The sequence below is a fragment of the Natrix helvetica genome (genome assembly GCF_964273705.1).
Source record: "Natrix helvetica genome assembly, chromosome: 9".
Lineage (NCBI taxonomy): Eukaryota > Metazoa > Chordata > Lepidosauria > Squamata > Natricidae > Natrix > Natrix helvetica.
Window position 1 is genome coordinate 15,506,391 of NC_138560.1, and position 25,970 is coordinate 15,532,360.

At 41.7% G+C, this 25,970-nt stretch overlaps 1 protein-coding gene across 1 annotated transcript in view; it reads left to right on the forward strand.

Annotated features, from left to right (window-relative positions):
- Window positions 1-22,710, forward strand: part of CRYBG2 (crystallin beta-gamma domain containing 2) — an 88,484-nt gene extending 65,774 nt beyond the window's left edge. The window contains exons 8-22 of the mRNA XM_081961912.1: window positions 547-686; window positions 2,653-2,779; window positions 5,005-5,040; window positions 6,061-6,197; window positions 7,509-7,635; window positions 8,063-8,205; window positions 9,893-10,019; window positions 10,485-10,517; window positions 12,313-12,425; window positions 13,433-13,562; window positions 14,433-14,572; window positions 15,926-16,049; window positions 17,199-17,357; window positions 18,700-18,859; window positions 22,095-22,710. Coding sequence (XP_081818038.1) covers window positions 547-686; window positions 2,653-2,779; window positions 5,005-5,040; window positions 6,061-6,197; window positions 7,509-7,635; window positions 8,063-8,205; window positions 9,893-10,019; window positions 10,485-10,517; window positions 12,313-12,425; window positions 13,433-13,562; window positions 14,433-14,572; window positions 15,926-16,049; window positions 17,199-17,357; window positions 18,700-18,859; window positions 22,095-22,183 — 1,785 coding nt within the window. The 3' untranslated portion in view covers window positions 22,184-22,710. The remainder of the gene's footprint in view (window positions 1-546; window positions 687-2,652; window positions 2,780-5,004; window positions 5,041-6,060; window positions 6,198-7,508; window positions 7,636-8,062; window positions 8,206-9,892; window positions 10,020-10,484; window positions 10,518-12,312; window positions 12,426-13,432; window positions 13,563-14,432; window positions 14,573-15,925; window positions 16,050-17,198; window positions 17,358-18,699; window positions 18,860-22,094) is intronic.
- Window positions 22,711-25,970: the final 3,260 nt, after the last annotated feature.

A 25,970-nucleotide genomic window follows, 5' to 3' on the forward strand; every position in this document is an offset into this window, starting at 1 on the left:
ATATTTCCATCCCATTATGGTATTGCCTCTTTTGGGTGGAAGATTGGTATGAACATAAAACAACCAAATTATAATCCTAAGTGACTGAAGCTTCAATTTTCCAATGCAAAGCACTTGAGCGTATTTTGAATGGATTGGTTGATGCATCATGTCCTCCTTGATCAGTTAGGCTCCTCTTGAAAATTATTTTCAGAAAAGCAAAAGTTTGATCTGCTGTTGAAATATGTAACCAGAGGTGGGTTGCTACTGGTTCGCACCGCTTCAAATGAACCGGTAGTGGAAATTGCGACTGGGCTGCTGAACCGATAGGGACGGCAGGCTCGCCACGCCCACGAACCAATCCCCGGTTGCCGTGGCATTTTTAATCTTCTGCGCATGCACAGACCTATTTACAAACAACTGCGCACATACGCAGAGTGCGCACACATCAAACCAGCAGCAATGCCGGCAGGAACCCACCCCTATATGTAACCATTATTGAATGCTAGGAAGTAATGATTATGGAAATCAACTCTTCCTCCATTAACAAGCCAAACTTCTTTGCAGGATTTCAGACTCCCTGAGATCACTTTTTTTGCAGAGGAAAATGGCGAAGGGAGAAAACAGAGGTTCACCGATTCTGCAGAAGATTTACGGACATGTGGCCAACCCTTGAAGGCAGCATCTATCATTGTACACTCTGGCCTGTAAGGCACTTTTCTCTCTCTTCTGTTTTGGGTACCCACCTTGTAAGAGGTGACCTTGAGCTAAAGGGCTTAGCTTCTTTTTTAGAGACTAAAATAGAAAGAGTGGCCATTAACTCCTTCTCTAATGGAAAGCTTACTGGTTACGATAGGGGTGTCAAAATCAATTTCAATGAGGGTTGCATCAAAGTTGTATTTGTCCTCGGGAGGGCTTGGTGGGCATGGCCAGCTCGACATCACTTGTGTTGGGGGTGCCTGTGGTGGGCCGAGAGCTGTGCCAGCGAAAACAGGCTCCCAAACTCCGTTTTCTGCTACGACAGCCTCCTGCAACCTTCTTCCAGTGAAAGAGCTCAGGAGGGTGCACACAGCCTTCCCGAGCTCTGTTTTCACTGGAAGAGGCACTGCGGATCGGTCCTTCACTGTTTCCAGGGTGGCCCTGTGGGCCAGATCTAAGACCTCGCAGGCTGTCTCCATCTCCCAGGCCTTGAGTTTGACACCCCGGGTTACAAGCAACTGTTCCACACAGCAGAACCTTGATGTGTAGCTAATTTACAAAGTGGATGGCTAACCGATCCCACTGCCAATGTCAATGATGGGTCCTGTTGGGGTACTGCGTGACCACAACAACTGCTGGAGGAAAATGATGACTAATGCCAGTCCAGACAAACCATTTAAGAGCTGAACATGGTCTGTTCATCTGGGAATTCATTTCCACTCAGTCACCTGGGATCCGATTGCCAAATTTTATGGAAATGAACAAGATGTGCAAGGAGAGAGCAGTACTTTTACAGAGCCCCTATTTCCAGAGGTACAATTCAGCAGGTTCTGACCAGTTCTGGAGAACCGGTAGCAGAAATTTTGAATAGTTCAGAGAACCGGTAAATACCATCTCTGACTGGCCCCGCCCCCATCTATTCTCTGCCTCCTGAGTCCCAGCTGATCATGAGTGAATAGAGATTTTACAGTATCCTTCCCCGTCACTTCCGCCATGCCATGCCCACCAAGCCACGCCCACAAAACCAATAGTAAAAATATTTGAATCCCACCGCTGCCCTGTTGATTTCAAAAGAAGTAGAACCTGACTCTGACCTAATGATTTCAAGATTCTGATATTTTGGGCTGCTCTTGATAAGCTTCTTATACAATGGTAGAGCCCTGCATTCTCTGATTGCAAGGCAGATAGACAGGTTCCAGGACGGGTGGAAAAGTGGCCCTGATGCTTTGTCTGCAGCTTCTCGTGACTGGTTCTTACATCCATTTGGAAATTCAAGTGTTTACTTATTTGAAGGATTTAAGGGCAAGCTCTGCAGACCATTTCTGAACTTGCATGGAAAATCCAGTGCATTGTTGAATTTTTTATACAAAACTAGTTGTTAACCTGGCGTTGCCCTGGTATTTATTTATAGGGGGAAAATGTCCGGACCGGACGTATTTTCTAATGTTGGATTTTCCCCCTTACCAGAGGGAGCCCCCTTGTGGAGTATTGTGAATGTTACCATGGCAACTCCCCTGTGCTGTACTGTAGAAGCCATTTTACAGCAGTACAGTAGAAGCCATTTTAAGGCACAACAGGCTGTATCTTAACAGAACACACCCCGAGGGGTGTTAGGGATGTCTTATCCCCACAGTATTTTTTTCAAGAGAAAAAGTCATCTGTATACCAAATTTGGCTGAAATTGCTTGAGGCGTTCCAGAGTTATGCTGCTCTCAACTGTGCATTTTATAAATATTTTACTTATTTCGTGAGCTGGGGTAGATTGTAAAATTTGAAAATAAGTGAAAACCAACCAGTCATTTTCATCTAATTCACAGATTAGTCTGGAAAACACAAATTGGGCTAGTTGGCTTAAAGCATTGATCAAACATACTGTCTCCTTCCAGAATATATCTTGGGATTACAGTTCCATTCAGTAGATATGTTATCATTATTTGTTTTGCCAGTTCTTTTATAGATCTCTCTATTCCATAGGTGGCTTGTTTATTCAAAACCGTTCTTTGATGATGACCCATATGTCTTAGAACCTGGTGGATATCCCAATTTGCAAGCCTGGGGTGCAAAGGATCCCTCCATTTGCTCCATGCATCCAATTAAACTAGTGAGTATCCCCTGGAAAAATATCAATATGAATAATATTTAGCTTATATATTGCCCCGTGGTGCTTTACAGCAGTTTCTGGGTGGTTTACAGAGTCAGCCTCTTGCCCCCAACAATCTGGGTCCTTAGTTTACTGACCTCGGAAGGATGGAAGGCTGAGTCAATCTTGAGCTGATCAGGATTGAACTCTAGGCTGTGGGCAGACTTTGCTTACAATACTGCATTCTAACCACTGTGCCACCAAAGCTTGTTTGCTTGCTTTCTTCCTTGCTTCCTTCCTGTTTCAAGTCAGGAAAAGGCACTACAGATTCTTGGAAACCAAATACACATGTACATTCTACCCCTGATGTTCCAATTCATTAAGGCAAGGTCTCAATTGGTTGTTTCTTCCTTTTTTACTGATTCCTTAATGGATGGACTAAGATCTCAAGAGGCAAGGTCATCTGGTCATCAGTTGTCATGTCTTGGAGATGTTCTCAGACCCAGAGAAATCTACTACAGTGACTTTATTTGTTTATTTGCTTGCACTTTAGACTTACATTTGCATTTTTGTTTACAGGAGAATTTTTGGGGTTGAGATCCACACATCTTAAAATTGCCAAGGTTGGAAAACTTTGCTTTAGAGCAGTGTTTCTCAACCTTAGCCATATAAAGGTGTATGGACTTCAACTCCAAGAAGTCCATACATCTTAAAATGGCGAGGGTTGGGAGACACTGCTGTAAAGCTTCATAGTCTTAAAAAGGGAATTGAATTGCAATTTGAGACCAATTGCAGGTGAGGCAGAAATAAATCACGTGAGTTAGCTGTTGTTGCTGTTAATTGCGAAGTTGTATCCACCTCATAACGACCCCATGGACAATGTTCCTCCAGGCCTTCCTGTCCTCTACCATTCTCTGGAGTCCATTTAAGCTCACACCGACTGCTTCGATGACTCCATCCAGCCACCATATTCCTTTCTTCTTTTGTCCTCAATCTTTCCCAGCAATAGGCTTTTCTCCAGTGAGTCCTTCCTTCTCATTAGGTGGCCAAAGTATTTGAGTTTCATCTTCAGGATCTGGCCTTCTAAAGAGCAGTCAGGGTTGATCTCCTCTAGGACTGACCGGTTTGATCACCTTGCAGTCCAAGGGACTCCGAGGATTTTTCTCCAGCAACATAGTTCAAAGGCCTCCATTTCTGGCACTCAGCCTTTCTTATGGTGAGTTAGTTGAGAAACTAGTAATCCTTGAGGATCCCATCGATATGGGACTCATCCCCGAGCAACACAAATTCCATGTATGGAAATCCTGAACGTGTTAAACACGTAGACAACAAAATTTATTTTGCAGATTGTCTATTTGTTTCTTAGCCTAAGAGGGTAGATTTAAATACTACAGGTACAGCAATATTTTTTTTAAAAAAATTGTGCCACGTTCACCAAATGTATTCAACCGGTATTTTACTTGTGCAAGTCAGCTGAATGACAGTTTTGTTTCTTTAAGCACACACGACTTTAATTTGTTTAAGAAAAGTGTAATGCCTCATACAAATTAATGCATACATATTTGTACATTTCTTCATTTACTTAATCATTGCTTACTTAGTTTATTCAAGCAAGTGAGATGCATAACCTGAAGTTACACTGGAATGCAAGTTCGCTCTTCTTCATTCCACTCCCTTTCTTAATTTTCTATCTTTTCTACACACCCATAAGTACATTCAGTCCTGATTGGGCTGTTCTAGGAATATCTCCCTTTATGTTCTTTATTTTTAGGGAGTTGTACTTTGGCCAAAATTTTAGTGCCCTGAAGCCACTGGCAGTCCCATGTTGTGGTGCAAATGCAGTTTCGGCTAACTCAGTAACCTCCTTCCCTTCTGATTGATTCAGAAATCAGTAAGGTGACTCCTTCTTCTTCTTGTGCCATATCCATCATTGGACATTGGCGATCATGTTGGCGATCTTATTTTTGTCAAGAGCCACATGAAAAAGTGCTACTGAGTTTTGTCCAAACCAGTCCCTTAGGTTTTGAAGCCATGATGTTCTTCTTCTGCCTGGACCTTGTTTTCCTTCAATCTCTCCTCAAGATTAGGCAATTTTGATGGATGATAATCTATTGTCAGGAAGAATTCATATGCAAAGGTGGTGCCAGAAAAATGTCTCAAGAATCCAGATAATGATGAGCTGAAAAGGAAACCATAATCGATAGATCCATTTATAGAATGTTCTCTTTTGTTTATTCTCTTTTCAGGGTTCCCCAGTGGTTGAAACCCCTGCAGAGCCCAAGGTAATGGGATCATCAGCGCCAAGTCTGATCGTTGGAGAGACATACATCCTTGCAAAAAGTAGAGCCAAAGAATCTGAGTTTGTTGCAACACTGAATTGTTTAAAGTCAGAACACACATTTATGTGTGTGTATGTATTTTCTTCCATATGTGTACTGTATATATCTGGAAGAAAATACACACACACACACACACACACACACACACATCACGGTGGCTCAGGGGCTAAGATGCTGAGCTTCTCGATCAGAAAGGTCGGCAGTTCGGCGGTTCGAATCCCCAGCGCTGTGTAACGGAGTGAGCTCCCGTTACTCGTCCCAGCTTCTGCCAACCTAGTTCGAAAGCATGTAATAATGCAAGTAGAAAAATAGAGGCCACCTTTGGTGGGAAGGTAACAGCATTCCGTGTGCCTTCGGGGTTTAGTCATGCCGGCCACGTGACCCCGGAGACATCTTCGGACAGTGCTGGCTCTTTGGCTTTGAAACAGAGATGAGCACCGCCCCCATACTTTATCCTTGCATATGTGTCAACCTTGAGGGGGAGGCCACACAAGAACCATAACAGATGAGCTATGGAAGCCAAAATGTATGTTGCTAAGCAAGGCAACAGTTAAGTGAGTTGTGCTCTATTGCATCACCTCGCTGCCACATTTGTTAAGCCAATTACTGCAATTGTTAAGCGAATCTTGCTCCCTTCATTGACGTTAATTGTTGGAAGCTGTCTGGAAAGGTTATAATTCATGATCACATGACCCCAGAACAGTGCAAGTGTCATAAATGCATGCCTTTTTATTTTTATTACATGACTGTGGGGATGTTGCAATGGAGGTGGGGTGGGGTGTCACAAGTGTGAAAAACAGTCATAAGTCACTGGAGGACTATCCGTAATTGTGGTTCAGCTCCCTGGGAATCTCAGCATTTATTCATTCCTCCATCCCAATGTTTGTTTCACTCTTAAAATCAGCATTAAAAATTTATAAGCCAAGCAAATGCTCATCTCATTCTCCATCATTTTCTTCCCAGGCTCTAATTTTTGAGAGGCCACATTTTCAGGGCCATAGCTGGGAAGTCAACCGAGATATTTACAACTTAAGGAACCCAGAAAACAACCAGGTTTCCATGATGTCCACTGCTGGTTCTCTGAAAATCTTGGGAGGCTGGTGAGCAATTTTGGATGGCATGTTTTCCCCCTTTTGTATTATATTCCTTCTCCTATAGCAGTTCGGGGGAGCAAAAACATTGGTTTCTTCCAAAAAAGCACATAGTTCTTTATCTAGGCCAGTGATCGGCAACCTGTGAGCCGCATGTGGCTCTTTAATCCCTCTGCTGCGGCTCCCTGTCACCAGTCGGCTCCACAATTGATAGGATTTTCAATTAGGACAGGTACAGGAAAAAGGATGCTGCGCTAGGAGGAGACTCTATGGTGGGGGAACCGGACCTTCAGTTGGCAGAGGAAAAAAGGATGCCACCCTAGGAGTGAGACTCTATGGTGGGGGAACCGGACTTCCGGTCGACTTCAGAATTGAAAGGGGGGCTTCCGGTTAGGACTTTTCTGGCTCTTTGCGTGCTTAAGGTTGCCGACCCCTGAGCTAGGCAAAGGCGAGCCATCCTGCACTTTAAAAAGTGTTTTTTTTGCTGATTTTTTTGTTTGTTTTGTTTGTTTTATTACTGCTTGTCATTGCATCATATTATATTTTTATTACAATATGCACCTGTACATCACTGGGGAATCCATCCAGAACCATGAAATAAATAAATCAAAGAAAAAAGATGCAAAAATATTGTGTCAGTAACTGGACAAAGAAATTACCAAAGTTGTACAATTAGCACTCAGAATATCATTGCATGAGAAATAACCAGAAAAATACATTGTTATTTTTGACACGGAAAAGGATTTTAGAGACCTTTTTCAATTTCTGAGCTGAATAGTAAACGTTCCACTATTTCTCCACCAGAAAATTCCCTTCTTTTCCACTTGTTTGTTTTCTGTCTCTCTCACATACTTTTTTTAAAAAAAAGAAAGATTAATTAAAAAAAGAAAAAGATCAATACAAAAAGAATATTTCCACCATAGGAACCATATTGTCTGTTGTTATACAGGCTGATTTCGGAAAGGAGAGAACGAAATGTCCCAGAAGTGCTTTTCCAAAAAGGCCACTGGACTTTTTGTTTTGTTTTTTCCTTGAAAACTTTTGGCTTCTCATCCAAGAAGCTTCTTCAGTTCTGTTTTAATGGTCAGTCACCATTCAGTCAGAACTGAAGAACCTTCTTGAATGAGAAGCAAAATGTTTTTAAGGCAAAAAACTAAGAAAGTCCAATTGCCTTTTGCAAAAGCACCTTTGGGAAAACCACAACCTGGGTGATTGAGAATCTCCACAGACACGAGAGGAAGAAAGTAGTTTTATATTCAGGAATCAAGAGTAGTTTCTCTCTTTTCCCCTCTTTTATTGTTGGCCTATTGTCATCTCCAGCTGGGTGGGCTATGAGAAAGAAGGTTTTCGTGGCCATCAATACCTATTGGAAGAAGGAGAGTACTGCGACTGGACGGATTGGGCTGGCTATAATGAAGAGCTGTTGTCACTGAGGCTGATCCGGACAGTAAGTCTGCCCATTTGCTCACTCCCTCCCCCCCCCCCCGGCCACCCCTCCAGCCTCGCCTCTTAACCTCGTGTTATTTGCGCGGCAAGCAACCAGAGGAAATGGCGGGGACTGGCTGCCTATGCGTTTAAATATTTTCGGGGAGTGCTTATTTTTTAGGGGGAGGGCATATTTTAGCGCATGCGCTCAAAAGCCTGATTGTTATCCAGGGAGGTCTTATTTTTAGGGAAACAGGGTAGTAACACGGTTAAGTGAATCTGACTTCCCCATTGATTTTGCTTGCCAGAAGGTTGCAAAAGGTGATCACATGACCCTAGCGTCACTTACGTTTCAGAGGGCTATTCTAGATGATTCTATCAAGAATAGGGGTAAATGCTATTGCTACCTTATGATACATTCATATATATTTTTTTTCATCCCTGGGCAGGACTTTGTGGACCCAGCCATTGTGCTTTTTGAAGCCATGGATTTTGAAGATGGCCCCAGTGTTGAGCTCAGTGAGGCCCTGCCAGATGTTGAGCTGGCCAGATATGGGATCATGACACAGTCCATCCATGTCCTGAATGGAGTGTGAGTATTTGCAGAGGAAATGTAGAGAGCAAGGAAGACGACCTTTCAAAGTTCAAAAGTGGATGATACAGAGCCCTCTTTGATTCACTGCAGTACACCCACACCTCATTTAACAATCAAGTACCGTTCCAACGGTCAGGTCGTTAAGTGAAATGGTTGCTAAGTGAACACTAGTTACTGGTTTACCAAGGAGAGAAACTTAGAAATAAGGAGACATTTCTTGACAGTGAGAACAATTAATGAGTGGAACTTCTTGCCTTCAGAAGTTGTGGGTGATCCATCACGGGACGTTTTTAAGAAGCGACTGGAGAGCTACTTGTCTGAAATTCTATAGGGTCACCTCCTTGAGCAGGGTTGGACTGGAAGACCTCCAAGGTCCCTTCCAACTCTGATATTCTGTCTCGTATTGCTCTGTCTCGTATTGCTCCACCAGCGTTACTCAAAGCATCGTCCAGGTGTACAGGTAGACCTCGACTTATGGCCACAATTGAGCAAAGAATTTATGCTGCTACGTGAGAAATTTGTTGAGTCCTGTCCCATTTTACGACTTTTCTTGCCACGTATGTTAAGTGAATACCTGCAGTTGTTAACTTGGTAGCACGGTTGTTAAGTGAATCTGACTCTCCCGTTGACTTTGCTTGTCAAAAGGTCACAAAAGATGGCGACATGACCCCAGGACACTGCACACATTAAAAATATGAACCATTTGTCAAGCATTTGAATGTAAATGGCGTGATCATAAGTCACTTTTTTTCAGTTCCGTTGCAACTTCGAACGATCACTAAATGAACTAAACCAAGGACTACCTGCATTGGGATATTAACTTTCTAAATTCTCAACCAGCAATGCTAGCTTTCAAACTTCCTGCCCCAATTTTGGCCAGGCTGACTACAATACTAAATCCTGTAATCTCAGCATTCCTGGGACTAAGAGCCTCTTAGAGCACTAATATTTTTAGATCTGTAACTTTAACTGTTTTTGAAGGATCACAGAGGGGATAGAACTGATACCTCACCAGAGCACTATTTTGGGACTAGTTGTTGTTGTTAGTTGCAAAGTCGTGTCCGACCCATTGCGACCCATGGACAACGTTTCTCCACGCCTTCCTGTCCTCTACCATCCTCTGGAGTCAATTTAAACTCAAGCCTACTGCTTCAGTGATTCCATCAAGCCACCTCCTTCTCTGCTGTCCCCTTCTTCTTTTGCCCTCAACCGTTCCCCGCATGAGCCTCTTTCCCAGGGAGCCCTTCCTTCTCATTAGGTGGCCAAAGCATTTGAGTTTCCTCTTCAGGATCTGGCCTTCTAAAAAGCAGCCAGGGTTGATCTCCTCTAGGACTGACCGGTTTGATCACCTTGCAGTCCAAGGGACTCGCAAGAATCTTCTTCAGCACCATAGTTCAAAGGTCTCCATTCTTCGGCGTTCAGCCTTTCTCATGGTCCAACTTTCACAGCCATCCATTGCCACTGGGAAAACCAAAGCCTTGACTAAACACACTTTTGTTGGCAGGGTGATGTCTCTGCTTTTTAGTTTGCTGTCTAGATTTGCCATGGCTTTCTTCCCCAGGAGCAAGCATCTTCTAATTTCTTGGCTGCAGTCCCCATCTGTGTTGATCTTGGAGCCCAGGAAAATAAAATCTGTCTTGGGACTAGTACATGGGGATAATTGTATTTCCTTTGCTGTGACCAGGTGGATAGCCTATGAAGGCAAGAATTTCAGTGGAGAACAATATATTTTGGAGAAAGGCGTGTATCGCAACTGTGAAGACTGGGGAGCAACCAGTTGCCAGATCGCCTCCGTGCAACCTGTCCTACAGGTAAGGGTCCAGATGCCTGCCTTCACTTTCCTCCAGTTCAGATATGATGTCACCCAACCCACACTCCAAATTTTCAAGCAACAAACTTTCTCTGGATCCTTCTGCATATTAGTCTTCCTGAAGTAAGAACGCCATTCCATTAAAAAAGGAGAAGCCTCAAAGCTTTGCTTTGCATGCTCACGCTTCTTCTTCAGAGATTAACAACTAAGCAATGAGCAGTGTGTTAAATCTGGCTGAACACAATGTTTTTTTCAGAGAACACTTTTAAGTCCAAAACTGAAAAGAGGTTGCAATGCATTGGCCATTTTCCCATTTCAGATTTCACTCACCTAAGAGTAAGATTTTAATTCTGTAGCATGGTTACACTTCTTTTCTATTTTGTGCTAGCCAGATCATCCAATCAGTAATACGTTTCTTTAACCTGGTCTAAATAGTATATCATAATTCACTTTTATTTCCTCACAGGTTGGGGAACGCAGCCTGTTCTTCGTTTCTAAGGTGAGCAGTTGGCATTGAGAAGCAAGGCGTTAAGCTAGTTTTTATGTCACATTACACAATTCTAGCAAGATTACCACATTTGAGTTGGTTTGGTCCATTAAATCATGGCTTTACATGAGGCTTCTTGAGCCTTTACTAAACTGCGCTGCTGATCCTATTTTGCTTCCCTCTCCTAGCCCAATAATAAATAAAGGCTGTATTTAATATAATACAATACAATACAATACAATACAATAGTAGAGTTGGAAGGGACCTTGGAGATCTTCTAGTTCAACCCCCTGCCTAGGCAGGAAACCCTGAATATAGCTTTCCTGAAATTTCAAATCTTTACCGTGCTCCTTCTGGTGGCATTATTGCCACGATTCCTATGTTCCTTGCAGACAGTGAGCTAAATAAAAATTAAAAATGCAGCATAACTCCCCTCCCAGATTAAAAAAAAGGTTGCCTTCTCCTATAGTAATTGGATGATCAGGTTATTTATATTTTATAGATGTAGTATTTTCAGAGAAGCAGAACTGACAATCCTATTGTTACAGTAGTACATTAGATTCATCAATGAAAACAGTTATCATTCTTTGAATGGCTCCCTGCAGCAATATTTACCCCAGTGTTTCTCAACCTTGGCAACTTTAAAATGGGTGGGCTTCAACCCCCTGAATCCCCCAGCCAGCAACATCATCAATTAACGACCCCATAATCCCTTGCCGGACGGAGTCTGAGCAATTGAATGGAGCCAGCAGAGTATTTTAATGGCCAGATGCCCTTCCTGTTGCCAATGTGGAGATATATCACGTGATCTTGATTCTATCCCTCTGTTGATGCAGCCTAGAACTGTGTTGGCTTTTTTGGCAGCTGCTGCACACTGCTGGCTCATATTTAAATCCTAGTGGACAACCATTTAAATATGAGCCAGCAGTGTGCAGCAGCTGCCAAAAAAGCCAACACAGTCCTAGGTTGCATCAACAGAGGGATAGAATCAAGATCACGTGAAGGGTTAATACCACTTTATGATGCCTTGGTAAGGCCACACTTGGAATACTGCATTCAGTTCTGGTCGCCACGATGTAAAAAAGATGTGGAGACTCTAGAAAGAGTGCAGAGAAGAGCAACAAAGATGATTAGGGGACTGGAGACTAAAACATATGAAGAACGGTTGCAGGAACTGGGTATGTCTAGCTTAAGAGAAAGAAGGACTAGGGGAGACATGATAGCAGTGTTCCAATATCTCAGGGGTTGCCACAAAGAAGAGGGAGTCAAACTATTCTCCAAGGCACCTGAGGACAGAACAAGAAGCAATGGGTGGAAACTAATCAAGGAGAGAAGCAACTTAGAACTGAGGAGAAACTTCCTGACAGTTAGAACAATTAATCAGTGGAACAGCTTGCCTCTAGAAATTGTGAAAGCCCCAACACTGGAAGTCTTTAAGACGACGTTGGATAGCTATTTGTCTGAAACGGTATAGGGATTCCTGCCTAGGCAGGGGGTTGGACTAGAAGACCTTCAAGGTCCCTTCCAACTCTACTATTGCATTGTATTGTATATTCAGCAGATATATTCTCAGTGTGCCCAGAGAGAGAAGTATCTGCCTTTACCTAGGATCAAACTCACAGCCTCCTGATTGTGAGGTGAGAGCTCTACCTCTAGGTTACTGCACCACTCCAATTCCCCTGTCAGCATGGGCAAGGAATTCTGAAAACTATCATTTTTAAAATGAGATGATTACGACTGTGAGACAGTTATTCCAAGCCACTTCAGTCTACCTCTTGTTCACATCAAGATATTTTTGACTCCCCAGATCCAACTCTTCTCAGAGCCTGATTTCTCGGGGAACTCCATGACTTTTAAGGAGGACCAACCGACTCTTCCAGAGAACTTCACCCCGCATTCCTGTAGGGTCAATGGAGGCAGGTAAGGATCTCTCACCAGCAGGGCCTCCCTCATTCATTCTCATTTTGTTCTTGCCATTCTGCCAGTATTTCCTGCTCTGGATCCCAAAGAAATGTTCCCCTCCATTTAGGGAAAAGGAGGCAGGGACCAGAGGTTTCTACAGGGGAGAATTGGAGCAGCTCTCAAAGGGAAGGAGCTAATCTAGCCAAAGTACAGTTCATTGAGTGAAATGACTGAATGGGCTGATGCCTTTTCATATAAAGAAGCAATGCCAAAGTAGTTAAAATATAATTCTGAGTCATTTTCTGGGGTTTCCCCAGACAGTCCTGTCAACTGAGCCATTGATGTCAACGGGGGGGGGGGGGGGGGGGAACAACAGAGGAAAAAAAATTACCATGACATACTTGTAGCAAGAAAAAGTGGGTGGGGGTGGGGGTGTGAAATCAACATTTTTCTTTTGAGCCTCTAAGAGGAATCCCTGTGCCTTCTTTTGGTTTATATTATTTTGTATCTTATAATTTTGATTGTATCTTATGATTATGATTGTGATTATCTTATGATTGTCATAAGATACAAGTGTTGTATCTTATGATTCTTGATGAATGTATTCCATTTTATTTTTCTTTATATACACTGAGAGCATCTGCACCAAAGACAAATTCCTTATGTGTCCAATCACACTTGGCCAATAAAGAATTCTATTCTATTCTATTCTATTCTATTCTATTCTATTCTATTCTACTCTACTCTACTCTACTCTATTCTACTCTATTCTACTCTACTCTATTATAAAAAGAGTGCATCATCTTTTTCTAAGAACAACATTTCCATTTTCAGTTTCCAACTTTCTAGCCATTATTCCCAGGTGAGTGTGTTTTTTCAGTAGTTTCTGTTTTGCTCTTCAGATGCTGTTAAGATAAATTTTAAAACGAGACCAGGTTTCTATGAACTCATATTTGTTTCATTGATGAGCTTTTGATCACTGCCTCTAAAGTCACATACATCATATTCAAATTGTCTCTCCTTAGCTGGATTCTTTATGATGGCCACCAGTTTGACGGTGAGCAGCACATACTCTCAGAAGGCGAGTATCCGACCCTGAGCTCCATGGGTTGTGCCTTCACCACAGCTATCTGCTCTCTGAAGAAGATCCCCATTGTAAGTCACGATGACCTTCTTTCTAAGCTTTTGTCTGGATTTCTTGTTACTCAGTTGCTGCCATAAAACTACATTGTCAAGTTTGATTCAAGAGAGTCTTTCTCTTTTGGATTGTCCAATTTTGGGAAGTATACAGCAGAGGACAAAATTGTGGAAACCTTTTGGGAAAAGTGTATTTTTGAGCTTTGATGGCTAATAACGCCACTTTATTTTGGAGTAGTACCATAAAATTATATATCAATGGAAAGACAATTTAATCAAGAATGTAATGCAATAACTTTTATGAAAGATTTACTATTAGAATAATAGTTTTAAAGAAGAAAAGGGAAACACGTAGAAAAAATGAGATATACAAAAATTATCACCATGTCAGTTAATGCTTAGTTGGATAACTTTTAGCATGTACAACGGCCTTACAATGGCTTCCCATGGAGTGAACCAAGTTTTTTAGTTCTGCAGCTGTTAAAATGTAAAACCAAGATTGAATGATTGCTTCTATTAACTGGGTTTTGTTGCTGGCTATATTTGGCTATAACTTTGCATAGAATACAGATAATTGAACAAACTGTTGTGTTACATTCTTAACATTTTTACTACCGGTTCAGGCAAACCGAACTGGTAGCATTTCACCCCTGCTGTTGTGATCATCCATATGGACATCTTTTCCAAAATCAATCTCATTCTCTTGGAATTCTTTAAACTGGAGTAGCAACAACTCACAGAATTTGAATTCAGAATGGCCTGCCAATCTCTCACCCAAGAGCTTTCACAGCATACTTGAGGGGCTGCCCGCATTTTAATGTTTGATCAGATAACCCCCACTTAGTTTTCATCTCGTTCTTTGCTCTTCCTGTTTTTATTTTTTTACAGTTCTTCTCTGAGCCCTCCATTTTTCTGCACGGATTGGAGTGTTTCGAAGGGAAAGAGATTGAGTTGAATAGTGAAGTACGCAGCCTGAAAGCCGAAGGGTTCAATAATCATGTTCTCTCTGTCCGAGTAAAGGGTGGGATGTAAGTAAAGGAAAAAAAAACAAGGGAATGGACTGTTGACTCATTACACTTTGCATTGAGTTTGTTTGTCTCCTTCCAGACCCCAAGTCCAGCCCAGCTTCTCATGAAGTTGGCTCAAAACGTTTATCTGAACTTTCGAATCCATTTTCAGTAGTGTATATACATTCTTATTCAAACTGTTTCCTCCATGTGTATGTTTATCAGCCACTCCTGCCATTGAGCAATGCTTTTTATATCCATATCCTTCTAATATATGTCTAATTTATGCATTTGTTCTTACTTGGTTGCTCTGGCTTTGGTCCTAAGCTTTTCCCAAGCTTGGTTGTCACATGTGCCAATGAAGCTTGGTTGTCACATGTGATGATGAAGGATTCTGGGTTTAGGCTTCAAGTCAGCCTTGACGCTCGGCAACTGCCTGGATTGGTCCCTGCAGTTTTCTTGCAAGTATTTTTTGGGAAGTGGACTGCCATTACCTCCTCCTAGGGCTGAGAGAAAAGGGACGTGGTGGCTCAGTGGCTAAGACGCTGAGCTTGTCGATCAGAAATTCAGCAGTTCGGTGGTTCAAATCCCTAGCGCCACATAACAGAGTGCGCTCCCGTTACTTGTCCCAGTTTCTGCCAACCTAGCAGTTTGAAAGCAGGTAAAAAATACAAGTAGAACTACCTTTAGTGGGAAGGAAATAGCGTTCTGTGTGCGTTTAGTCATGTTGGCCACATGACCAAAGAGATATCTTTGGACAGTGCTGGCTCTTCGGCTTTGAAATGGAGATGAACACTGCTCCCTAGAGTCGGGAACGACTAGCACATATGTGCAAGGGGAACCTTTACCTTAGGAACTATAGTTGGTGCCTTAACCAGTACATCAAAGTGACTCTGAAGGACTGGAGGGTTTGAAAGCCAGCACATCTTAATAGTTGAGGGCAGTTGCTATAATATTATCATTTTTTTTCCCAAGTCAATACATATTTCTCCTTGAGTCCGATTGTGTAAGGAATAAATGTATGGGGTTCTTGATGCTCTCTGAACTTGTTTGTTTTCTTGCTTGTTAATTAGGTAACATCATCGGTGTTGAGTTATGTAGTAATCACCATTATCTCCGTAGTTGGTTAATGAAAAGTTGGGTAATAATCACTATTACTTATTTGGGTAATAAAATCAAGAAAACAACCAAGCTCAGAGACCACCAAGGACCTCACAGTTCAATCCTGAGCTACAAATATTCACTTCTCTTGGTACAACTAACGTATCTTGGGCTTCTTTGGACAAAAAATATTTGTCAACTGAGACTGATCAATGGGCTTTTTGTTAATGCTTCTCCTCTTACGGTTGGTTTCATGCTGATTCCAATTCACAGCTGGGTACTGTGCGAACACAGTGACTTCCGAGGCCGTCAGTGGGTTTTGGAATGCACAGAGATCACCAACTGGCTGACCTACAGTGGGGTTCAACATATCGGCTCCCTGTATCCCATCAAGCAGGTGAGCCTCACAGTTTTCTGACCACGTGGGGGTGGATGGGTAAACATAAAGGAAATGAATGAATAACGTGACCAACCAGAATCAACTCTTTGGCACTAGGGCAGGGGGAGGGATGCTAGAAGGAAATAAAGCAAATAGATAGGAGATGTCTATGTATGTTACAACTAAGAAATCAATACATATTGGTTCTACATCTAAGAAAGGATTGCAAGTCTGCATTAGGAGCAACATCTCAACAGTGTAAGCTCTTTTGGAAATAAATATTTGTGAAACAGTGGTATCTCTTCTCCTGAAAAGGAAGAAGGATGGTTTTCTCTATGGTGCATTTTGTTCTTGGGGCCAAGAGATAGGAAACAACAACTGAGTGAAAAACTGCTGGTGACCTTCTACTGCTGCACCATAGAGAATATTCTAACTTACTGTACCTGTGTATGGTTAGCCAATTGCACAGTGGCAGATAGGACAGTGCTCCAGAAGGTTAACGTCATTGCCCAGAGGATCATTGGTTGCCCTCTTCCCTCCTGGGAAAAGCTTTATAGCTCCCGCTGCCTTAAGAAAGTTCAAAATGTTCTTAAAGATCCATCTCATCCTGGGCGCCCTTTTTTTGAACTATTACCATTTGGCAGACGGTACAGGATAATAAAAGCAAGGACAAATAGGCTGAAAAACAGCTTCTATCCCAGAGTAGTAACTATTTTGAATTCTACGGTATAGTACAATATTAATGCAATATTGGGTTTTCAATTTTAATTATATAGAATGTGAAGGATATGTGTTTGTTTTTTTAATTTTTGTAGTTATAATATACATTGAAGATGGCATTTAATTTTGTTGTACGATGTGCAGTAACAATAAACTAAACTAAACTAAACTAAACTAAACTAAACTAAACTAAATAGGCTAGATGACTTTTGGGTTATCTTTCAATTCTATGACTGATATAGTTCTGTACAACCAGAATTTTCTCCCTGTGTTTTTTGTTGCTCTGTGTTCTTGTAACTTTAACATCTAAGTAAGCATTCCCAATCTTGGTTACCGCTACTGCAGAGATGCCCTTCCACAGTGCAGGACTTGTTTACAAGCACAGACAATTCAAACTAATTCACAGTGTGCCATTTTTTACCTTCATCTCTCCTCCCCTTTTTGCAGAGAAGGGTCTATTTCCGAATAAAAAACCAAGAGTTGAAGTCCTTCCTGTCTGTGCCTGATGATGTTGAAGACATGAAAGCTGGACGAGTTCTGGTTTCGGAGATCAGTGACCAGAACAGCTGCATCTGGTACTATGAAGATGGGCTTATGAAGAACCATGTAAGGACCTTCATCCATCTGGATAGAGATAGAGGTTGAGGCCACCAAGAATGTATCAATCTAGTTCTAGATATATCCAAACATTTACACCAGGTCCTGGAACTTGTCCCCCAATAGTGTAGTGTAATATAGTGTAGATAGTGTAAATAGTGTAGAAAAAAGCCTAGAGGTGGGACATGCAACTTAAAGTTACAGAATGGAATGTACCAGTTCAGAATTCCAACCATTTCTCCATTTGATCTTGTCATTAGATTTCCATCCCACTTGCTCAAATCCTCCCCCACTCCTGGAGTGAATAAAACAATTCAACTTGCTCATCTATATTGACTACTTCAGTTTCTCCAAGCTTAAGATTCTGTTTTTTTTTCTAAATAGTAATAGCAATAGCACTTACACTTATATAGACTCTTTTTAGTGCTTTAGACTCTTCATAGTGTTTTACAGCCCTCTCTAAGCAGTTTACAGAGTCAGCAACTGGCTCCTCATTTTACCGACTTCGGAAGATGGAAGGCCGAGTCAACCTTGAGCCAGTGAGATTCGATCTGCCAAACTGCTGACCCGTGATCCTGTGCTATCTTATAGCAGAATGGAAATTCTCTATACTTTTTAATTTTTTTTGTAGTGGCTCTTGGGCCATCACTTAGATCACATTGTTATCTCCAAAGACTGGCAAGATTGTCCATTCATCCATTGAAATGTCAGAAAAGACGTATTGGAGTGTCCAAAAGCCAACTTTGTTTCCTGGAATGGTTAACCAGATATTTCTGGCCCCCCAAATTCAGTTGCTTCTTATCCTGGAGTTAATAAGTGGCCATCATGATTAGCAACCGGAGGCATATCATCCCTGAGTTGAAAGTCTTCTGATTGAAGTCCTCTACCATTAAAGTCTTGCACAAGCCAATAACTTCAATGTATGTTGGCGTATAATCCCTTTAGTCTCAGCCAACCAATCCAATAGCTGTTATACCTGGCGACTATGGAGGTTGCCCGCCAATGTATCTAGACCAGATCAGGTTGAGGAAAGATCTCATAATTTAATGCTACTTGATGATGAAGATAAAAAATACTAATAATGATTGCTTTTTACCAGAATTGGTAAAAATGCTTAAACTGTTCTTGATTTTCAGGCAGAGGTGGACTGCTGCCGTTCAAACCAGTTTGGGCAAACTGGTAGTTCTGAGCAGCAGTTGACCTTGCCCGCCCACTCCAGCGCTATCATGTCCTATATATAATTGCCATGTGTTGGAAGCCGTGCGCACGCGCGGAAGGTGCGCACACGCTCACATTTTCGGTTCTGGGAGAACTGGTTGTTACATTACGTGACGTCCCCTTCTGTTTTCAGGTTGCACCCAATATGAGTCTCCAGGTGATTGGTGCAGCTGCAAAGGGCACCAAAGTGGTGTTATGGTCTGAGAGTCGGATGCCTCGGCAGACGTGGAGAATTGATTCATCTGGGAAAATATGCAGCCAGATGTTTGAAGATAAAGTTCTCGATGTAAAAGGTAAGAGAATGGAGAGGGATAATTCTGACTTAGCCTCAAAGAACAGTTTCAGAAAACAGGATTTAGGGCAGACCAGCCAACCTGTGCTACATTGGGCCATTGCTTCAAAAAGGCATTTGCTTACCAGATCCCTCAATGTCTTCAACAATGACAGAGCTAATATACTGCCTTCCCTGGAAAACATGGGATACAATCAGAGATGTATCTGCCTTGAAAATAGCCCATGCTGAACTCCTTAGCACAGTCAAACATCAGCACAGGAAAAGTTTAATGACATTTTGTATTACTGTGTTTCCCCGGAAATAAGACAGGGTCGTATTTTCTTTTGATCCCCAAAATAAGCACTTGGCCTTATTTTTGGGGAGGTCTTATTATTTTTGAGGTGCAGGAGGTGGCGAGTGTGGTCACCTCATGGCTGCTGCTGTGTTGCAATATTTTCGGGAAGGGCTTATTTTAGCTCGTGCGCTTGAAAAGCCCAATTGGGCTTATTATCCAGGGAGGTCTTATTTTCAGGGAAACAGGGTATGTTATAGACTGCTTTATGATAATATTTATGTCATAAAATATTTTATAAAATTTGCCAAATTTCAGCTCCAAGGTAATCATAGGTCCTAGATTTTGGACACATTCTGTAAATTAGCTCATTTTTTTTACGTATTTTGGTTCAAAAGGTTTTGTCCTATGGTGCGCCATTTTGCCCAGTTAAAGGTCATAGGAATTAGAATTTTAGTAGCATATAGTTTATTCTGGCAGGAGATATCAAAGCATGGCCTGATCAGTCTGCATTCATTAGAATTTCCTCCATTCCCAGGACCTAAAAATAATTTCTATTTATTGTATTACATAATGGTGAATGCATGTTAAATTGCCTCCTGTATGTGTGCTATCTCATATTACTATCGTAATATATAAATATGCAAATATTGTAATGGAGTAATGTAAAACTTGATATTGCATGTATTTAAAATACCTATTTGTATTATTTCATAGTAATATTTAAATTTAAATACATTCATAATATATATTACAACAATATACAGTAGGGCTTGATATTATGTGTTTATCATAGGCATTTCCATTGTAATTTATAGTTATGTATGATAATATATTATATATTACAGCACTATTTAATAGTTGATAGTGTTTAAATTGCTTATATGCATTATGAAAATATGTAATATATTATATAGTACTTCATATTATGTAACTATTTAAAAATATTTATGACATTATCTCATGATAACATATATAGTTACACAAACAGCTAATACAGCAATATAACATTTCATATTGTAAGAGTCTTTAAAATGCTATATGAAATGGAATACATTATAGTTCTTGTGCTTAAAATGCATATGTAGTTAATGCAAATAAATGTGTTACATAATATGCTGTAATTGTTCTCATGCATTTTAAAATGCTTCTCTGCATTTTCATAATAATATTTCATATACAGCATAATATGTAATATAGCTAATTGCAGTAATATATCACATGATCTGCATTATCTCCTCATGATGTAGTAATATATAAATAACGTGTAATATGAACAAGATGGGTCTTTAATTTGCAAAGTCTTTCAAATGCCTTACAGGCATTTTCTCACAGCAAACCCTCCTGATAGCACTTCAGCAACTCCCGCTCAGCTGTCAGCTGCTCTCCTTCTTTGAGCAATGTGCCAGCAGCCACATCGGTGGAAAAAGCAGCAAAGCCAGGGCCCAAAATACACTGAACTTAATTTAAAATGAATGTTCATGATCATTGAAATCGAATGACTTGATTCTGTTAATGGGGGTTGCTGCTCTCGGTGTCTTTCTGCTTTCCTCCTTCTCTAGCGTTAATGGGAGCATGGGATTCAGCAAAGTCACACACCAAGATGCCATAATCCTAGTGAATCTAGGGATTCGTTGTACCTCTCGGGAGGTATTAGCGACCCTGTGTGAAATCCTAACAAAATTGGTTCATGCTTTTTGTTGTGGGCCGCCACCAGAGCTGGCAGCAGATTCACACAATGGGGAGATTAGGGAGTAACATGGGCCAGTCCTGGAGTCTGGGGAAGGCTCTGATGAGGACTCTGTGTCGGAGGCAGAGAGGGGGCCAGAGCCGTATGCCAGTTATCAGCTGCCTTCAGAATCAGACAGCAGTGAGGCAGATGAACAGCTGGAGCTTGTTCCCAGTGTGCACATGAGCAGAGTTGCCAGATGAAGGGAACAGCTAAGGAACAAGGGTCGACTTGGGAGTAAGGCCACAGGTGGACGGTGAATGGCCCCTCCCAGAGGAAATAAAAGAGGAGCTAAAGGGGAGTGGAGCTTGCAGGAGACCATTAGTTCATTCCTTCATTTTTGCCAAGTATTGTGGCGTCTGAAAGATATCAGCCTGGCCACTCCCCAAGCCTGATAAAGGTCGGTAATTGTGAACTATCTTGAAAGACTGTGGGAGAGGAAAGACTTTGCTGGAGAGGAATTCAGTTTATCGGGACGAGGACTCGGCTTCGTGCTGCTGGGGAAGCCCAGGTCAGTTTCCCCCTCCATAGTGCCTGTCACTGCAGCAGGTCCTGTCGCAAAGTTCAGGTTGGGTAGGTCAAGCAAGCTAAATAAAAATACAGGGAGTTCTTGACTTACAACAGTTCATTGAGTGACCGTTAGAAGTTACAACATCACTGAAAAAAAGGACTGTTTTTCACTCTTACAACCTTTGCCCCATCCCCAAGGTTATATGAGCAAAATTTCTATACTTGGCAACTGGTTCGTATTTATGACAGTTACAAAGTCCCGGTGGTCATGGGATCCCCTTTTGCAACCCTCTGGCAAGTAAAATCCATGGGGAAGCCAGATTCACTTAACAACCGTGTTAGTACCTTAACACCTGCAGTGATTCCCTTAACAAGTGTGGCAAGAAAGATCACAAAAAGGGGTCAAAACTCACTTCACAGATTAACAGTTGGAAGGGATCTTGTAGGTCATCTAGTCCAGCCCCCCACCCAAGCAGGAGCCCCTACACCATTTCTGACCAATGGCAGTCCAATCTCTTCTTGAAAGCTTAACAAATGACTCGCTTAGTAACAGAAATGTTGGGCTCAGTTTTGTTTGTAAGTGGAAGACTACCTAGATTGGAAGAAATGGAAACTGATATTGGAAGAAATTGATCTCCCACATTGTGCCTTGTTGTTTATGTACAACTTCTCATTGCTTCTTTCTCACGCACCACTCACCCTTCCTTTCCGTCTTTCTTGCAGGAGGCAGAACCTATGACCGGGATCACGCTGTCCTGTGGGAATCCTCCGAAGAGAGACCGACACAGATTTGGGACGTTCAAGTGCTGTGAAGAAGGCAGGAAGGGGATCGGGAGCAAAACAAGAGTTTGTCTCGCGAGTCATGTTTGGGTTGGAAAAGATTAAGCCTGTTTTTGGTCAAGCTAATCCACCTGTCCTTTCCCAAGGCTCACAGTCTGAAAAAAGCACAATTGTTTAATGACACAGATCTGAGACTGACTTTCTCAGTCGGTTTTCACAGGACATTTTCTTCCTTCTATGCTTTTTTTTTTTTAGCTGCCCAGAGTGATGCTTTCCAAAGTACAGATTATTGCACAATTTGAAGAGGTGAGTTATTCACCATTGACAGGGAAGCAGGAAGAGGCATCCCAGCTGGATTGGATATTTAAAGAGAAATTCAATTAACATAAAAACCTACACACACACACACACACACACACACACACACACATATAGGCATGCACGATCATCTTGTACCTTTTACTCTTTTTTTCCTAAGGGAAATGCCTTCCTACCTTTAAAAATTCTATTTATGTATCTATGTAACATAAGATGCTTTTATAAACTTATCTCTCTCTGGTGGATTTGTTTGATTCTCTTATTTCCCACTGAAATTGGCGTATGATGAGTATGGAAATACCACATACAGGGTTATGAAAAAGGTTAAGCACTTTGTAGCATCTCTTTTGGCAGAAATAAAGGCTTACCGGTACAAACATTTCCTGTAGCAAGATTAAAATCTTTCTACAGTACTTTTCCATTTAGAATTGTTTTTCCTACTCTTTTCTTGCAGAGCTCTTCTTGCTCAGAAATTTCCCCCCCACTGTATTGCATGCATTGTATATCTGAAATCTTCCTGCAACGTGTCAATAATATTAAAATCTGAGGACAGTCACCTGTAAGGTCATAAAATATGCAAAATGTGTCCACAAAGAAAAAGTTAGTGATAATGGCTGGGGTCCTAAACATTACCCAAAGATGAATAAAAGGTTCATTTTGTATGGAGCTACTGTAATCATCTACATTTCTTTCTATCATCAAGCAGACTCTTTGGTTTTTCAAAGCCTTGGTGGAAGGTTACTGTGAGTTACAGAAATATTAGGGTCTCATCATAGTTTCAGCCATTGGAGGGCATTGTTTGCTTTGAATTGTATGTTGCACTTTTGCTGGCAAATCAATTCTCATGCCTTCTATTAAGGACGAGAGTTTCTTATGTGACATTGAACAAAGCTGCATTCAGCAGAGCCATAGGGGCCCCTCACAGGAATGTGTGAGAAAGTAGATACAAATATATTTTTGACCTCTTTCTTTAAAGTGACATCACGTTGCTCTTCTTTCTGCAATCTATATCTATCCTATAATTCAGTGGTTCTCAACCTTCCCAATGCCGCGACCCTTTAATACACTTCCTCATGTTGTGGTGACCCCCAACCATAAAATTGGTGTCTCGGTTCCTAAGACCATCGAAAATATGTGTTTTCCGATGGTCTTAGGCGACCCCTGTGAAAGGGTCGTTCGACCCCCAAAGGGGTCCCGACCCACAGGTTGAGAACCACTGCTATAATTGGACAGAGAACGAGTGTGAAGAATATTGGGGACCACTTTTTTATATTTGAATTTATTTTTTTTCCATTCTTTGTTTTCTTTCTTTTTTTTCTTTTCCTTTTCCTTTTTCTTTTTTCTTCCTCCCTCCCACCCTCCCTCCCTTCCAGTGGTGGGTTCCTACTGATTCGGGCAAACTGGTAGGGGTTTGGTGGCCTGGGTCACGAACTGGCAGCGACCCAGGCCTGCCACACCCCCGAACCAGGCAGCGCCATAAGTGCCGCCATCTTGTTATTTGCTTCTGCGGATGCACAGACCACATGCTGGAATCCACCCCTGCTTCCTTCCCATTATTCTGTGTTAGCTTTTATCTTCTTTTTTTAACAGTTTTAATAAAATATATATGTGTATATTTTTAAAAAAGGAACGTGTGAAAAACAAATCTACATGGCATCTACCTTACAAGTTATGCCATTTTTTGTTTTTAGTTTTGTTTAATTGTGCTGATGAGCCTTTTAAAACATTCCTGCAAATAATAATGTGATTGTACTTTCAAAGGAGAACCAGATCAATTCTGAGATGGTCGACAACACTGGAGGTTTTTAAGAAGAAGTTGGATATCCATTTGTACAAAACATTGATTTAGCACAGAAGGTCTCCAAACATGACAACTTTAAGACTTGTCAACTTCAACTCCCAGAATTCTTCCGTTTTGGAAATCTACAAACCGTAACGTTGCCAAGTTTGGAGACGCCTGATTTTGCAAGAAAGCAAAGTAATGAAATAATTCTTTCTCCTTCTCTTCAGCACTGCAGAGTCCCATCAACCCTCCAGCTTGATTTTGTCTTCTCCTGGCCAGGGGCGCACAATCCAGTAGGGTCTTCCCACTTGCCTTTTCTAAAAATTCTTATGCAGCTTATAAACGCATTTGGAAATGAAGATGATTCCGAAATCATCTTCATCCTTCTCATAGAGGCATATTTGGCTTATTGGTGTCAATAAATGCTATGTGGAAGACCCCCCAGAATAATGACAAAAATACACCTAATTAGATGTTGCATTTCTTGAAAATGACTCATAAATCCATCATAAATCCATCAAATCCCCACCTTTCTTTGGAATAATTTTTTAGGTGCTCCCTTCAGAGGAAATAGAGAAACTCCCATTGCATTCATGGCTTGAGATCCCAAAACAAGAGGGTATTTTCATTTTAATGTCTGTGGAGAAGACATTTCATGGCAAGCTACACTGCCTGTAATGTACTCTTTCTTTTTCTTGTTTGCTTCTGGCCAGTATCCCAGCCAGATCCTGGGAAGAAATTACATCAAATGTGGGAGGACAAGGTACTGGAACAAGGAGACAAACTCTGTGTGAGAATGCAGCTAAGAGTCCCTAAGGCTTTCTCCTAGGCTAGAAGTAGAAGGAGTGTAGAAAGTTAGCACCCACTCCTCTCCTAGAAGAATGAAATATGTTGAGAAATATTAAAAAACAGAATATTATACAGTATTTCTCTGGATGATAAAAGAAGAGACATGTTTTCAAGACAGAGAGCAGCTCCCTTCTCCCAGCAGATATTTGGTGCCCATTAAGAAAGACTGGGCCAGCCTATCTACAAGACAAAAGACCTCCAGCTCCAGGGTGATGGGATTAAGAGGTGACCCTCCAGGACATAATAGGATTAACCCATCTAGCTGCAGAGCTCACCACGAGGCACAATCACTGGGGACATTGTACCACCCAGCAGATTTCAACCAAACCTGGGACAACTAGCTATGACCCCCACAACAGCCAATAGAATGCATGTTCTTGTGCAGGAACAGGAAGTTCAAGGGGGTATAAATGCCCCCCTCTCTCAACTGCGTGTGTTCTGCTGCACCAGAGAACCATATGCTTGGTGGTTCTGCTTCTCCATTCAAACCCTCCAATCAGTCTCCTGCCTCCATTTTGTCTCCAGTACAAGGGTGAAATTCAGCAGGTTCTGACAGGTTCTGGAGAACCGGTAGTGGAAATTTTGAGTAGTTCGGAGAACCGGCAAATACCACCTATTGCAGTATCCTTTGCTGGAGTGGGGAGGGAATGGGGATTTTGCAGTATCCTTCCCCTGCCACTCTCACCAAGCCACGCCCACAGAACCGTTAGTTAAAAAAAATTGAATTTCACCACTGCTCCAGTGCCTTTCTCCCAGCTTGGAACTGAACCAGATGAAGAGGTGGGTACCTTCTGGTTCGGCCTGGTTCAGCCAAATCAGTAGTGGTATGCCCGCCTGGGTTGCAGAATCGGCAGCGACCCAGGCTGGCC